Source organism: Crocodylus porosus, unplaced genomic scaffold (assembly GCF_001723895.1).
Source record: "Crocodylus porosus isolate Cpor-Errol unplaced genomic scaffold, CroPor_comp1, whole genome shotgun sequence".
NCBI lineage: Eukaryota > Metazoa > Chordata > Crocodylia > Crocodylidae > Crocodylus > Crocodylus porosus.
This window is the reverse complement of record NW_017728934.1, coordinates 4,271,310-4,284,357: the sequence shown is the minus strand read 5'-3', so window position 1 is coordinate 4,284,357 and position 13,048 is coordinate 4,271,310. Positions and strand designations below refer to the sequence as shown.

Below are 13,048 nucleotides of genomic sequence, written 5' to 3'. Positions count from 1 at the left end.
TTGGGAAATGACCTGACCTCAACCCCTAGTAGAAATGCTAACAAAGCTAAAACGGTTTCATGTTTGTTAAAAACTTTTAACACTTCTGAGATTTTGATTGAAACGCTGAAAAATTCCAGTTTCAAATTAATTTGTCTCCAGGTTTCAAAAAAAAAAAATCTTTTGGGGAACTTAATGTCAAGAAAAGTTGTGGGTGGAAACTTCTTGATTTCTCCATGGTAGCTCAGCCCTGGGTATCTCTGGCAGGTGAATTATACATAAGCAAATACAGATTGAGATGTGACCCCATAGCAGCTTTGCCTCATGACAGACATCTTTATTTCCCTGGCCGTGTGTGAAACAGCCCTTGTCATAAGTCAAGAATTTGGTTGGCTTTCTCTGTTACAAGAGGACAATGCATTCTAACCTGACTCTGTATGTGAGGTCAAATTTGCAAAGGCATACAGATGCCTAAATATGTGGCAATCTGGCTGCACCAATGCAACATAAGCACAGATGCATGATTCCAATTACAAGACAACCCTGCATATAAGTCAGTCACACATTTTACAGGTACAATTTAGGGTAGAAAGAAGCTTTTCTCCCAAATATAAGTCAATAACTACAAATAAAGTCCTTGAACTACTGTTGCCCTTAAATCATCCCACTGGAGAATCACCAAACCATTGAAAGAGCCCAAAGACTCACTGAAAAAATATCTAACTTTGTATTGTTATTGCATGCATAAAAATATTGCAACTGCAAAAGTCAAAATTGTTAGGGGGCCCAATTACAGGTCAACCCTAACTGTAAGTCACGTGCAATTTTTCCGGTCCTTTTGGAGGAACAAAAAGTCAATTTATATTTAGAAGAATACAGTGAGTTAGGTGCTTAACTACCATTATCTCTCCTTGAATCTTTAGACCCACTGTAGACCTGATAGAGCAGGGGCGGGTAATTATTTTGGGTGGAGGGCTGCTTGCTGAATTTTGGCAAGCTGTCAAGGACTGCATTTCCCTTTCTGGATCAGAAAAGTAGGAACAGCCCCATGGTCCCAGGCCAGAAGCTTCTGCTAGGCACAGGCTTTTGGTTGGGGGGAGGGCAGGGTCTGGGCAGGCCTTGCTGCTGGGTCCTGCCGCCGGCTTCCCTTGGGTACTATTGCCTCTGGCTCCTGTCATCTTTGACAGGCAGCCAGGAGCAAATAAATATTATTTTTCTAAATTTTTTAGGGGCCTCATGGGCCGGACAGAATGGTTTGGTGGGCTGTATTTTGCCCACCCCTGTGCAGAGCCTTTGTAAACCTGACCTAGGTCAGATTCATTGCTAGTGCTATGCAGATCTATTTCTATCAGTCTGAGCTGCATGTCCCCTCATGCTTTTCAAATGCAAAACCTTATACCAACCCACTTTGGATTCTATCAGCAGCTCATTCACTTGGTAACTTCTCCTCCCATCTCAGTCTTTCTGATGATTTATGTCACTCGTGGTACTAATGAGCGCAAATGTTGGTGTGCTCAGCAAATGTCATCACTGGACAGCCTCTGCTCTTGGGGGTATTATCTCTACCCAAATTAAAGGAAAGGCCTCTGTACCAACTCCTGAGATGCTGTCTGGAGATTTCCCTCCTATGATGTTCAGTGCCAGTCTGCTTTTGTATTTAATCAACCAGTGGCCCTATTTGCATAGCTACATTCCAGAGTCAGGATGACTCAGAATCAAGTGCTTAGTTCATGTGGGTCCTGTGGGTGTTCAGAACCTCTGGAATGAAGGTCACATATATTCATATGCACTGATTTCAGAAATCAGGCATGCTCTGATGACCCTCGAGAGACAAAAATGACGCATGCAAGCAACGTTATGACCTCACAGCCTTGATCTTTGCCTTCCTCCATCTTCAACATTTCCTTCTAGGTACATCCCTTACTCTTGGCCAATGCTACTGCTAATCTGAGGAGGCAGCAAGCTTTGCTGAATACAGAGGTATAAGCAAGCTCACTGAGTGTTTAGGGCAGCAGAAGGGGTTGGCGGGGTAGATGGAGGGAGGCTGTGCTGACCACTGTAGAAGGGGTGGGAGGGAAGTCTTACCAGCCTGGACTTGCTCCAATGGCAGCAGTCTTGTAGCCAGGGCTCTTTTGGAGCTGCTCTTTTGAAGTCCCTTCTGTCTACTTTTCCTTCCCCACAATATGTGTTATTGGGTGCAGGGCCCTGCCTGCTCTGGCAAAGGCTCTTTTTGAGGGAAGCACCATTCCATTCATCTCCCTTGCCTCCCCTTCCCAGACACACTGCTAGGCATGGGATGCTACTATGGCAGGGCAAGAGAAGCACAACCTCCCCTCCTTTCCCCCCTACAGTTGGTACCCACGGCTGGTGCCCTGCTCACCTCACCCTTGTTCTCCTACTGGCTGGGGGACAGCAAGGACTCCAAATCTCAGTGAAACCTCTAAAGAAGGTGCTAAATGCTACATAGATGAACATGGGGGACCACTGCCCAAGTGGGAGAGAGCTCATACTCTCAAATGAGGAGGCTTCTTAGACACTAACAGCCCCATACCACCTCTGAACTTTGCTGTGCCAGTGCTGCTCCTCAGAAGGAAGGATTTAGTAGACAGGGTATTTTCTAAGCCTAGTAGAAAATCATGCACTCCTAGTATTTTTCAAAGTAGAACTGGAATTCTTCCCAAATAATTTTTTTTCACAGAACTGCCTGATTCCAGTAGAAATATCCAAGTCTCACCCAAAAGCAAAGTTTTGGATCTTATGCCTAGTTTATTGGGGCTGGGTGGCTGATGCCAAAAATCTAGTTTTTAGCATTTATAAGGCACTTGCTTCCATGGTATCTTAGCAATTTACACTGAGATGGCTCCATAAAGGGCTCTACTTCCTGGAATCATGGGATTACACTATATTTTCAGCTGCACTCTCAATATAAGTTTCTAGCTGTTATGTTTGTGAAGCAAGGCTTGAAAACATGACCTACGCGTAACCAATTCAGTGATGTCTGCCAGAGTCTGCAAACAGTTTGAAACAATAGTAAAGTAGCTCTGAGCATGGGTAAGTGCCCCATTTATCTCCTGAGGGTGTTAACTGCAAGATCCACTGCTGTGGGGAGCTGTGCCAATCAATGCTACCCCCATGGAGGTCTGTGCGTAGCAGATGGCCCTGCTTACCTACCCCAACAGACATTCTCCAGCTGTGTGGGTGGGTACTGGTAAGGACGACTGCTGGTGCTTGCAAGGGGAAGTCATGAAGGTCTTCTGTTTTAGTTTATTACAAGGATCACAAAAATCAGCCTTATAAATGAACAGTTGGCACAACCTTAACTCTGAACTCCTCCTTCTCCTCTCCAAAATGTCATGACATTTTCCTGCAGCCTCAGGGGGACCCTGCAATACTGCAGCCACAGAAATCAGCGCTCTTTGTGGACCTGCTGTATTCAGAATAAATATGCTAATTTTTAAGGACACGCCAATTGTCCAAGGTAATGGGAACTGCCTGCAACTGCAGAACACAGCAATAGATTCTGTGACCTGGAGTGTTGTATTTACTGTCTGCAGCCCTGGGTAGCCCTTAGCATAAACTACATGCAATAAAGCAATTTTGCAACAATAGGCAATTAGCCCCTAAAGAAACAGGTTGAAGGGAGACACTGTTCTGCAGTCACGTTCTTTGCTGCCCCTGATCACATGACAGCATCAGGAACGGGGTTGAAGTGAAAGCCTATACATCGGCCTCTTCAAACCTTGTGCAGGTAGAATCTACATCAGGGTTCAATTATGAATGCCACAAGTGTCTGCAGTGGAACACTTGGCAGATTCTGAACCTCATATCCAAGTAGCCTCACACTGAGAGGCTGTGTCCAGGCTGTCGGCACCAACCTGAATTCTGCAGATTGGGCCCATTTTAGCACAGAAGAGCACTGAAGACAAGCAGAAAGGGCATTTAGGACAGGTGCAGGGGAGATGCAAAAATGACGTTTGACTTGCCTGGATTGGTGGGGCAAGGGACAGATTAGATACTTCACCTACCTGGACTCTTTACTTGCTGATAAGAGATAAAAGCAATAAAACCCCTCATGTTCCAGGATGGGATAGACAATCTTTACCTGATGATGTTAAGGGATGAACTCCTTTTTTGGACATGTTATTCCATGATTGTCCACTGTAGGCAGGGGTGGGGGGAAACTTTCACCTACCTTTAAAAACAGGCAGTTTTGGCTTTTGATGGATATAGCATCCTGGACTAGAAAGATCCCTTGATCTGGTCTGGTCTGGCAATTGACAGGACCAGCAGTCCTTTACTGTAGAGCATGGGTGACAAAGATAGGACCCAAGGCACTATTTTTTTGGCCTGTGGGGAAGGGGCGGGGGGCTCCTGGAAAGGTCAGGAATTTGGGGGCAGGGCCTACAGCTGAAATTCAGAATATGGAGCCCTACTGGCAATGTGTGTTGGTTACAGGGGAGTGAGCGATGGCAGCACTGTCTGCCACTGAAGCCACTTGCGTCATCACTGGAAGTGGGTCTGAATCCAGCCTGCAAGGAGACCTGAAGTCCAGGTTCAGCCCAGATGTCCACATAAGTTTGAAACCCCTGGCTTAGAGATAAGGACTAAGCCCTGCTTTTGCCAGGAGAGCTTTGTTAGATAGGAAGACCTTGGAGCTACCAGCTGAGATTAGCTAAACTGCAGAGTTCTTGTGAGGTGATGGTGCCCTCTGCAGACACATACTTTCTGGAACATAAAGCAACAGTGATTCTGTCTAGTCAGCTTACCCTGGTGAGCAATACCTAGCTGCAGGTCTAATGGGCTGTTAAGGGGAAGTCACCTCCTTTCTCAGAATGAGAAGCTGCTTGGGAGGTTTTAAATGATTCTTCTCTTGTATTTGTGTCAAGAGCTTGAATTTGCATGAATACTGGGACATAAATGGCAATGGATTCAGGGAGATAGGGAAAATCAGCAGAGAGAACCAGTCAATGATTCAAGCAGTAAAAAGGCAACAAGAGCCCCCCGCCCCCCCGCCTTTCATCTGATATTGTCAGGTGAAAGAAGTCTGGGTTTTTTCCTTCATTTTCATGGCCAAGTGTGTGGCAAACATTGCAGAACCATTAGGGGAAAGAACAAGCCCTTTGCCTTTACCCAGCAATCCTATAAGCGCTCGATAAACAAAAGTGCAGTCCAAGTTTCAATAAAGTTAGAGTAAAATGTGTGTAGCAACTGCTAAAGCTACTATGCCCCCTCACCCCAAGTGTTCTGCGCCACCCTGATTTTCATCTTGGGCAAGGGGAATAAAGATAGGGTTAGCAAAATGATGGCTGAGTGAAATCTTGTGCTCAGAGGTGTCTGGAGCCGTCATCCTCTGCAATGGGTTCTCAGGGGAAGGGGGCTGTCAGTTATAGGTGTTTGGTGCAGCAGGGTGAAGGGCCTATGGAGTGTGGGTGTGAGATCCTTGCTGGTGTAGCCTGCGGGGCATTTGTCTCTCAGATGCTAAGAAGTTGAACAGCTGTGCCCAGGGAAAGGAGAAGCATTTTTTCTGACTATTGCTTACACAGAGGCATGAGAACAAGAAAGAAAGCCTGTGAGGAGATAGAGAAAGAACTGCAAAATCCCTGAGACCCATGGAGCCTTTCAGCCTGGGAGCTGCCTGAGCCTGGCTGCAGAAATGGCACAAAGGGGCCATGCTGTCTACACCAGTGAGAGACTAGCTCTGGCCACAGCTACTCTATCAATTCAAACAGGAAACACCTGGAACCCCTGTCGTCCCATTTAAGCTACTGACACAGAAAATGAGCAACTGCAGCATTATTCTCAGCTCAGCATGCAGTCTGACCGTCTGCTCCTGAGGGCCTGTCTACATTGCAGTTGCTGTTGTGACTGCAGCTTGTGCAGACTTACTTAAGGTAGCTGTAAGCTTGCCACCTTGGGTACCACTAGGGGTGCAGACAGACTTACAGTTCCCAGCTGTAACCTAGAACAGTTTTTGCAAAGCATTGTGAGTTACAATGTTACCCCAGACCAAACAGAAGTTCATTGTTGGTTCCACCTGCTCAGAGTCTGCACCCAGGTTCCCATAACAATGGCCAGGCTCTCTGTCAGTGCTTGCTGTTTTAATAACGGGAGAGGGGAAAGGCAGCAGAGGGAACTCATTCTTGGGGCTCCCCATTCAGCGAAGGGAGCTTATTCTTGGTGTCTCCCCATTCTGAAAACAGCAACAGGCTGGGAGCTTCATAGACACAAGTCACAAAAGACCCTACATTTTGTAACATCTTTATCTGATACCTCATGTAATGAGAAGTCAGATTTTCACCAAATCGTCCATTTGTTAAGCTGTGTGCGAACAAACTTGTGTTTGGTCACAGCTATAAGCTGCTTTCTGTGGCTAGATCAGGGAAAAATCGTCACTTCTGTCTGCACCTTAGCAGCACAGCCAATAGCACAGGGCTTAGTGCAAGCTACAAAAACAGCCCAAGCAGCAGAGTCAATATGTGGGTAGCTACTCTGTGCTGAGCTATATGCTACTGCAGCTACACTGCTCGCAGCATCGAAGTTAGCTGGTTTAAGGCAGTGTCTGCTGGATAGACATGCCCTGAGATATCAACCCTCCTGTAGACAATTCTCACTGTTGGCCACAGCATTGGTACAGGCCAAGGATCCAGGAAAACAGGAAGCTGATGGAGCCCATAACTGCATTATATGGATCTGGAGTGTCTTCAAAGAGCAAAGCACATTCCTCGAGTTGTGGGCATGCAAGACAGGTCTTCCCTGTGCTATGCAGGCAAGTAGGTGCAAGGTGCAGGGGGGAACAAAGCAGGCTGAAGGCACAGCCTGTTGGAAGCCCCAGCATTCAGGTCCTTACCTTGTATGTACGCTGTCCACAAAGGTTCCACTTCTTGTCTTTAGCTGGTCAACCTCTAATCTCAGCTTGTCGATTTCATCGGACAACCTCCTCTGTTCAGAACGAGACAAAAGGGGAACAGGCAGTTTTGTACAGAACAATCCACTCATCTGTTTCTGTATTTATTTTGATTATAAATATTTCAAAAGTCCCTGCACCGGCATCTAGGCCTCTTACATGTCTGCTAAGCTCCAAACCATGCAGGTTATGCTAAATAATGATGCTAGAACAAATGCAGGAGAAGCCAGCTGAAGTATCATGAGACTAGACACACATACACACACACACGTGAGGAAGTGCTGGAAGTAGATGTTAATTTGTTACATGACGGTGAATTGATTCCACTCAGCTCCTCTGCTTTGGCTCTAAGGATTGCTGGGTGTATGCCTGCACATCTCTCAGCTAAAGGACCAACCGTCCAAACTGCACACCAGCCCAGCTCCTCCCATGCCAGTCACTCATCAACTCTTTCCTAATCAGAAACTTGCATCTTGACTAAGCAGCCATATTATAACTTGATAGCTTCAAACAAAGAGGATACAGCTCAGTGGGGAAGCTGCAGAGACTGGATTGGAGCCAGAAATCCATTATCCCTGCATGCATAACATAAACCTTCCCAGAAGTTTGCAGATAGATCCCATCAAGTCACTGTGAATGTGATCCTAACATTCCCCCTCCTGCTCTCCCTAGTCACTCGTAAGTACTAAGGAAACAAAGTGGAAGTGTAAATGGAAGGGATCAAGAAGCCATGGGCAGGTACCTCACAGTCACACTGGGATCTGCTCCCATGTGCAAACAGACTAAGCTGGGGGTTATTTGAATGCTGCTTCCTCTATGCACACAGCACAGTGTCTGTTCCCAAGGCTCCTGTTCCCTGCACAGGAACAAACAGCAATAGCCCTTTAAGGTAGCTAGTGGGTGAAGAGGACAGCTGAGCTCGTGGAATTCTCTGGGTGTAACGGAGCAGCTCCAGGCCAAAACAGTGAGGTCTAGAAGCAGCCCCTTTGTTACCTCCTAGCCCCAAAAGAGTCTGGTGCTGGATTAGCAGAAGAAAGCTGGCACACTCAGAAAGTACTCACTGCTTCAGAAGGCTGCCACCTCCCTGTGCCATCCTAGCACTTCAACTTCTTATACTGCCTCTTTAACAAAGACTAGGGAGAGAGAGAGTCTTGCTTCTGATCTCCAAGGCTGGGCCTGAGGTCCTCTTTCACCCCACAATGTTATGAGCTCCAGGGAACCAGGCAAGATTTATAGGAGATGGGGTTGCAGGCTGGGAACCCCTCTGCAAGCACTGGAATCTCAGCTTAGCCAAAGTAACACATGGATTTATTCATGTTACAACTGCTGGGTGCTCTGGGATCCTCAGTCTTACACAGGTAAGCAGGGCATTTTTAGTAGGTATGACTGCTCCTAACATAGGATGAGGACCGAGGAAGCAGAGTTGCTAACACAAACCCCTTGGGGCAACACATACCTTGTCATGCTGCTGCTCCTCAATCTGCTTTTGTGTACTTTCCAGCTCTTGTAATAGGGTGTTCTTTAACATAAGAGAGAGAGAGAACATTGTTCAAGTCAATCAGTGGAAATGTGTCCATGCAACTTTACAAGAAAGACTGACACAGGCATCTTGGAAGAGGGCTAGGCTGATTGACACACATCAGGATGAAAGATGACATTCTCCATACCCTCTGTTTACTTTGATTGACAGTGAAAGCAACTGCACTGACAGGTCTGCTCTGCAATAATGAGCCAAGTCATCAACAGCTTGCTTTCAAAACTATTCTTTGTGTTCCTGGGGCTGTTTCAGCATAGACTGTGAATAAACAGTCCCTGCACACCTTCCATCCCAGAACCAAGGCTGCGCTGCCCCAGACCTTCCCCAACATGCCGAGACAGTGACAAATGATATGGCTGGCCTTGGGAAGAAGTGTCTGTAAAGATTTGTCCAGATTAGGGAAAGGCAGTGAGATTAGAGCAGCACCTCAACCAACAGAACCAGGCTGAATGGCCACTAACTTATATCTGTATTAGAGAAAAGGTCCTGGCAAGGCCAGGGCTAGATAATAAATAATAATAGATTTTCCTAAACTATACAGACCCTAAACCCTAGTGGTCCGCTTTTCCCAGCAGGCATCTGAGTGAAAAAAAAGCTTCCAGCACATCATTGGAGACACCCTCACTTGGTGAGAATGGCTCTTCCACACACCTTTGATTAGCTAATACACCCTGCAAACTGAGAACATCAGATCCCTCTGGGTAAAGTAGTTAGTGCATCCTTTTGACAGACTTCACATAGCTGTATAAACCCAGGCACCTGTGCCTGGGTTTCTGGCATGGACGGCAATCGATTGAGGCCATATTCTCCACTGACATTAAGCAGGGGCAACTCTCCATCTGATGCTGTGAGTTTGTCTCTGTGAATCAGTATCAGAGCCAGGCCTCCAGGGAGCCCACGCAGTGTGCTGCAGTGTTTCAGCCCTGTTGTTTGTGGAGTGTCACTGACATCTCTGCAGAGTGGCTCCAAAACCTAGAATCACCACACTGGTATTCACAAGAGATGAGGGGCAAGACAATCGTAATTCCAAGCCCTAATGTGTGGATCAGGATTCACGAGCTATGGAGAGGAAGTCATACATGTGACAAGTCAGATGGATAGATCGGTGCTAAAAACATCTTCCTCACATGCAGAGTTTGATTGTAATCCCCCACTAAAGGAGAAAGGAGCCTGCCCCAAGTGACCTTGGACATATATATGACTGTTTATTACCGAGACTGACAGGCTGGCTTCCTCTCAGTATTGCAATGAGGAATCCACTTACTCAGAGCCACCTGCTCTTGCAGCTAACTGAATGAATGCTTAGTTCAGCAGAAACTCCATCCAGCCTTCTGGCAGAGACATTGGCTCCCATGGGTTTGCATGGGACAAAACTAGATGGGAAGCTTTACGGGTCAGGATACAATTTGTTTTCAACCTGGCTAAGGCAGGTTCTAAGCAGGTCTTGTAGCAGCTTTGACTCTTAAACATTTTGATGCTTCAGGTGGAGGGATGAACAGCTGCACTTGTTCAGCAAAATGCAACAAAACAGCTCACACTAACGGATCTGGATACATGTTCCTCTGGTGGTTGTACCATGGAAGGAATACAGTGAGCAGGGATCAGCAACTTGCAGCCGACAGAATGCATTTGACCTGGGGAACCTCTGGATCTGGCCTGTGGACATGCGGCTTCAGCTGCGCGTGCCCTCCCTTTGCCACCGTAGAGACAAGCAGTGGGAGTGGCATGGCTCTAGCTCCTGCCTGCCTGCATCTGACACAGGAAGGGTCATTCCAGCCCACAGTTGGAAAAGGTTGCCCACCCCTGAGCAATGAAATAGCATAGGGCCCATTCCTGCTGCCACTGATGGGCAATGACCTGCTAACCACTTGGTGTGTCCAGTGCCCAACACTAAATGCCTTCTAGCCCACAGGTCTGTTGCAATACAGCGAACAATGAATCAGGTCCAGGGATGTACTGCTGTGTTGTGCTCCAGGATGAGCTTTGCAGCACCATCCAAATCCTACTAGAAACGAATGGCAAATCCTGTAGGAACTTTGGAAATCCTAGTATTGGTTTCCCTAGTGCCCCAGAAGGCTCCCTTTGCTGTCTGCAGGCTGCATACCCAACCCTTCCTAGGGAGTTCTCACCCCTGGGCACAGTAGGTTGTACCTTTTCCTCCAAAGCTGCCATCCGCTCCTTTAAGTGAAGCTGCAGGCGCTCGTTGGACTCGCTCAGCAATCTGTCCACAGTGTCAGACAGCCGCTTGTTATGCTCCTCGTTCATCTTCTCCCGCTGACGGGCCTGTAATGGCAAACTGCAATCAGCCCTGTAATTCCTTTGTGCAGCACACGCTAAAAGGGTGATTTTCATATATTTCAAATAATTGTTCTAATGAGAGTTGGGAAAGGCCTATTCCATCCTCTCCAGGTTATCCCTAGAGCGAAGCAGAACCCCTCCCACTGTGGGGACCACCTTCATGCCAGTTTTCCGGCTGCAGAATATGTCAGACAATCCACCCTCTGCTAGAGTTAAGGGCTTATCCTGATTACATGGCTTCTGCTGAAAGGTGCTTCGTGAACAGACTGCAGACACAGCTCCTGCTGGAACCACATGGCTGTACTAACGTGGTGTACAATAAGCAGGGTGCACAGAGCAGAACAGGAGGTGCTGATAGAGGGGCTGTGGCAGCCTGCAGAAAGCACAGGAGCATCTACTTGTCTTCTGTCAACAGAAGCCATCTGTTGCTCATAGAGCTGGTGTGCTCACAGCTCTGCCAGCAGGACCTGGGCATAAGCTGCATATCAGTCTTAAGAGGCAGAGCAGTCTTGGGCCAGGTGCTTCTATTGCATACACTGCAGTAGCTCTGTTGATTTATGCCAGCTCAGGATCCGTCTCATTGAAAGGCTCCCCAGTCTTTGGTACCATAAAGAGAACCTTCCGCCTGTGAACGTCTGACCAGAGGCAGCATTGTCTCCGAGACTGTAGGAAGCCTAGCACAATATCCACTAGGAGTCAACTGCCCCATGTATTTCTGTAGATAACACCTCCAATAGCATGGCAATATTGTTAGCTATTTCATTCTTGGTAGTTTTAGCATGAGCTTATGGCCTATGCATCACTGTAGGATGCATTAGGCGTATCAGGGCAGCTGACTGATATCAGGGATTGCTGCAACTTGGGCCTAGGAGATCAAGGTCAAAGATCTGACTGTGCCTGACAGCCCATCAGGCTAGCATGGTTACAGCACACCAGATGCTGTAGGTAGTAGCACACAAGAGAGTGAGATGCTGGCATCATATGCAACCACATCCTTTGATTCTTTTGAGTGAACGATCAGGTATCTCTTTACAGCCAGGCTGATTGAGGGTGACCTTCAGTGCAAGTCTCAAACTCTCCTCTCTGACCTCCAGTCAGATGCTTTAACCACTCTGTCATGACGGATCCTAGGAAATTGTGACAATCCCCATTTGAGCCACTTCTGGCCTCTTCCACATGAGGCCTAAAAGAGGAGATGTAACCTTCCCCTCCCCCTCCTTCCCCCCCGCCCAGTGGCAAAAGCTTCTGGGTGCCCAAATCCTAACTTTTCTCCCTTAGCGCCAAAAGCCCTGCCTGACTTCTCAGCAGTGCAAACCCACAGCCATGGAGGAAGAAGGCAACCTAGATCAGGTCCAATGCCAGCAATGTCATGGCTATGGTGTTAGGGAGCAAGAACAGGCAGGCACCACCCATTGGGACCTGCTTTCCTGTTCCACTGTAGAAATGAGCAACAGGAGCACACAGTACCACACACCTGAGCGCCTCACTTCCATAGGAAACCAGGCTGACTCCTTGACAGTGCCACAGGCAGGACAATATCCCAGCATCACAGCAGCAGTAGTGCTAGTGACCCAGAGCAGCTGGGAAGGAAGGGAGCACCTTCATCCCCAGCCCTTAAGTACAGGCATTCCCTAACTTCCTGAAATATATAAATCATGAGGCCAAATGTCTTCCAGGCCCCCCAGCTACATTCAGAGAAGATTTTACTAGGCTGAGAACAGCCAGGCCTGAGCTACTGGAGCAGGGGAAAAAGGGATTTCTAGGCTTTAAGGAGGCTGCTGAGCTGTTGGCACCAGCTTTGCTCTGTAACTCCAGCAAGAACTCTGGGTTCTTTGAAGTGGGAGAGTTTTGAGCCAAACTGCGCAGAGAGATGAATGCTAACATCAGATCATTGCAAGGACAATCAGATAACAACTAGAACGGATCACCCTGGTTCATGATGTGCTTTGTAAAGGCAAGGGCCATGCTTCCCCTCTACCAGATGGAAACCAGGGTCCAGACAAGGGAGGCTCACTGGACCTTTGACTGTTAAGATCATATTTAAATCGTTGAGGTACCAGGCCAGGGATAAAGGCAGCTGGTAAGCGTCTGTTCAAGGAGCTGATATAGCTCTCCCTGCCATTTCAGGAGCCTCCCTAGAAGACTGGCGCTCAACCTTCTGGCCAGATGAATGGTGTAGGCTCAGTCTATGGCTGAATCCTGTGCCTGGTCAGTGTGCAGGGTTGGCTCATGGACCCAATCCCATGCATCTGCATCTGGATTCACACTGGTACAACCTGGAGGGCATGGCCACATTATATGGCCATGGGGCTCCTGGAGGTCCAGAAATT

At 47.6% G+C, this 13,048-nt stretch overlaps 1 protein-coding gene across 7 annotated transcripts in view; it reads right to left on the bottom strand.

The window, feature by feature from the left end:
• Positions 1–13,048, bottom strand: part of PPFIA4 (PTPRF interacting protein alpha 4) — a 99,204-nt gene that overhangs the window by 44,235 nt on the left and 41,921 nt on the right. For all 7 annotated transcript variants that reach the window (XR_002103074.1, XM_019546353.1, XM_019546354.1 and 4 more), the window contains exons 11-13: positions 10,572–10,703; positions 8,340–8,402; positions 6,827–6,918 (exon numbers count right to left, since the gene is read on the bottom strand). Coding sequence is in view for 6 of the 7 variants with exons in the window: in XM_019546353.1 (XP_019401898.1) it covers positions 6,827–6,918; positions 8,340–8,402; positions 10,572–10,703 (287 nt within the window). In the remaining variant the exon portion in view is untranslated. The remainder of the gene's footprint in view (positions 1–6,826; positions 6,919–8,339; positions 8,403–10,571; positions 10,704–13,048) is intronic.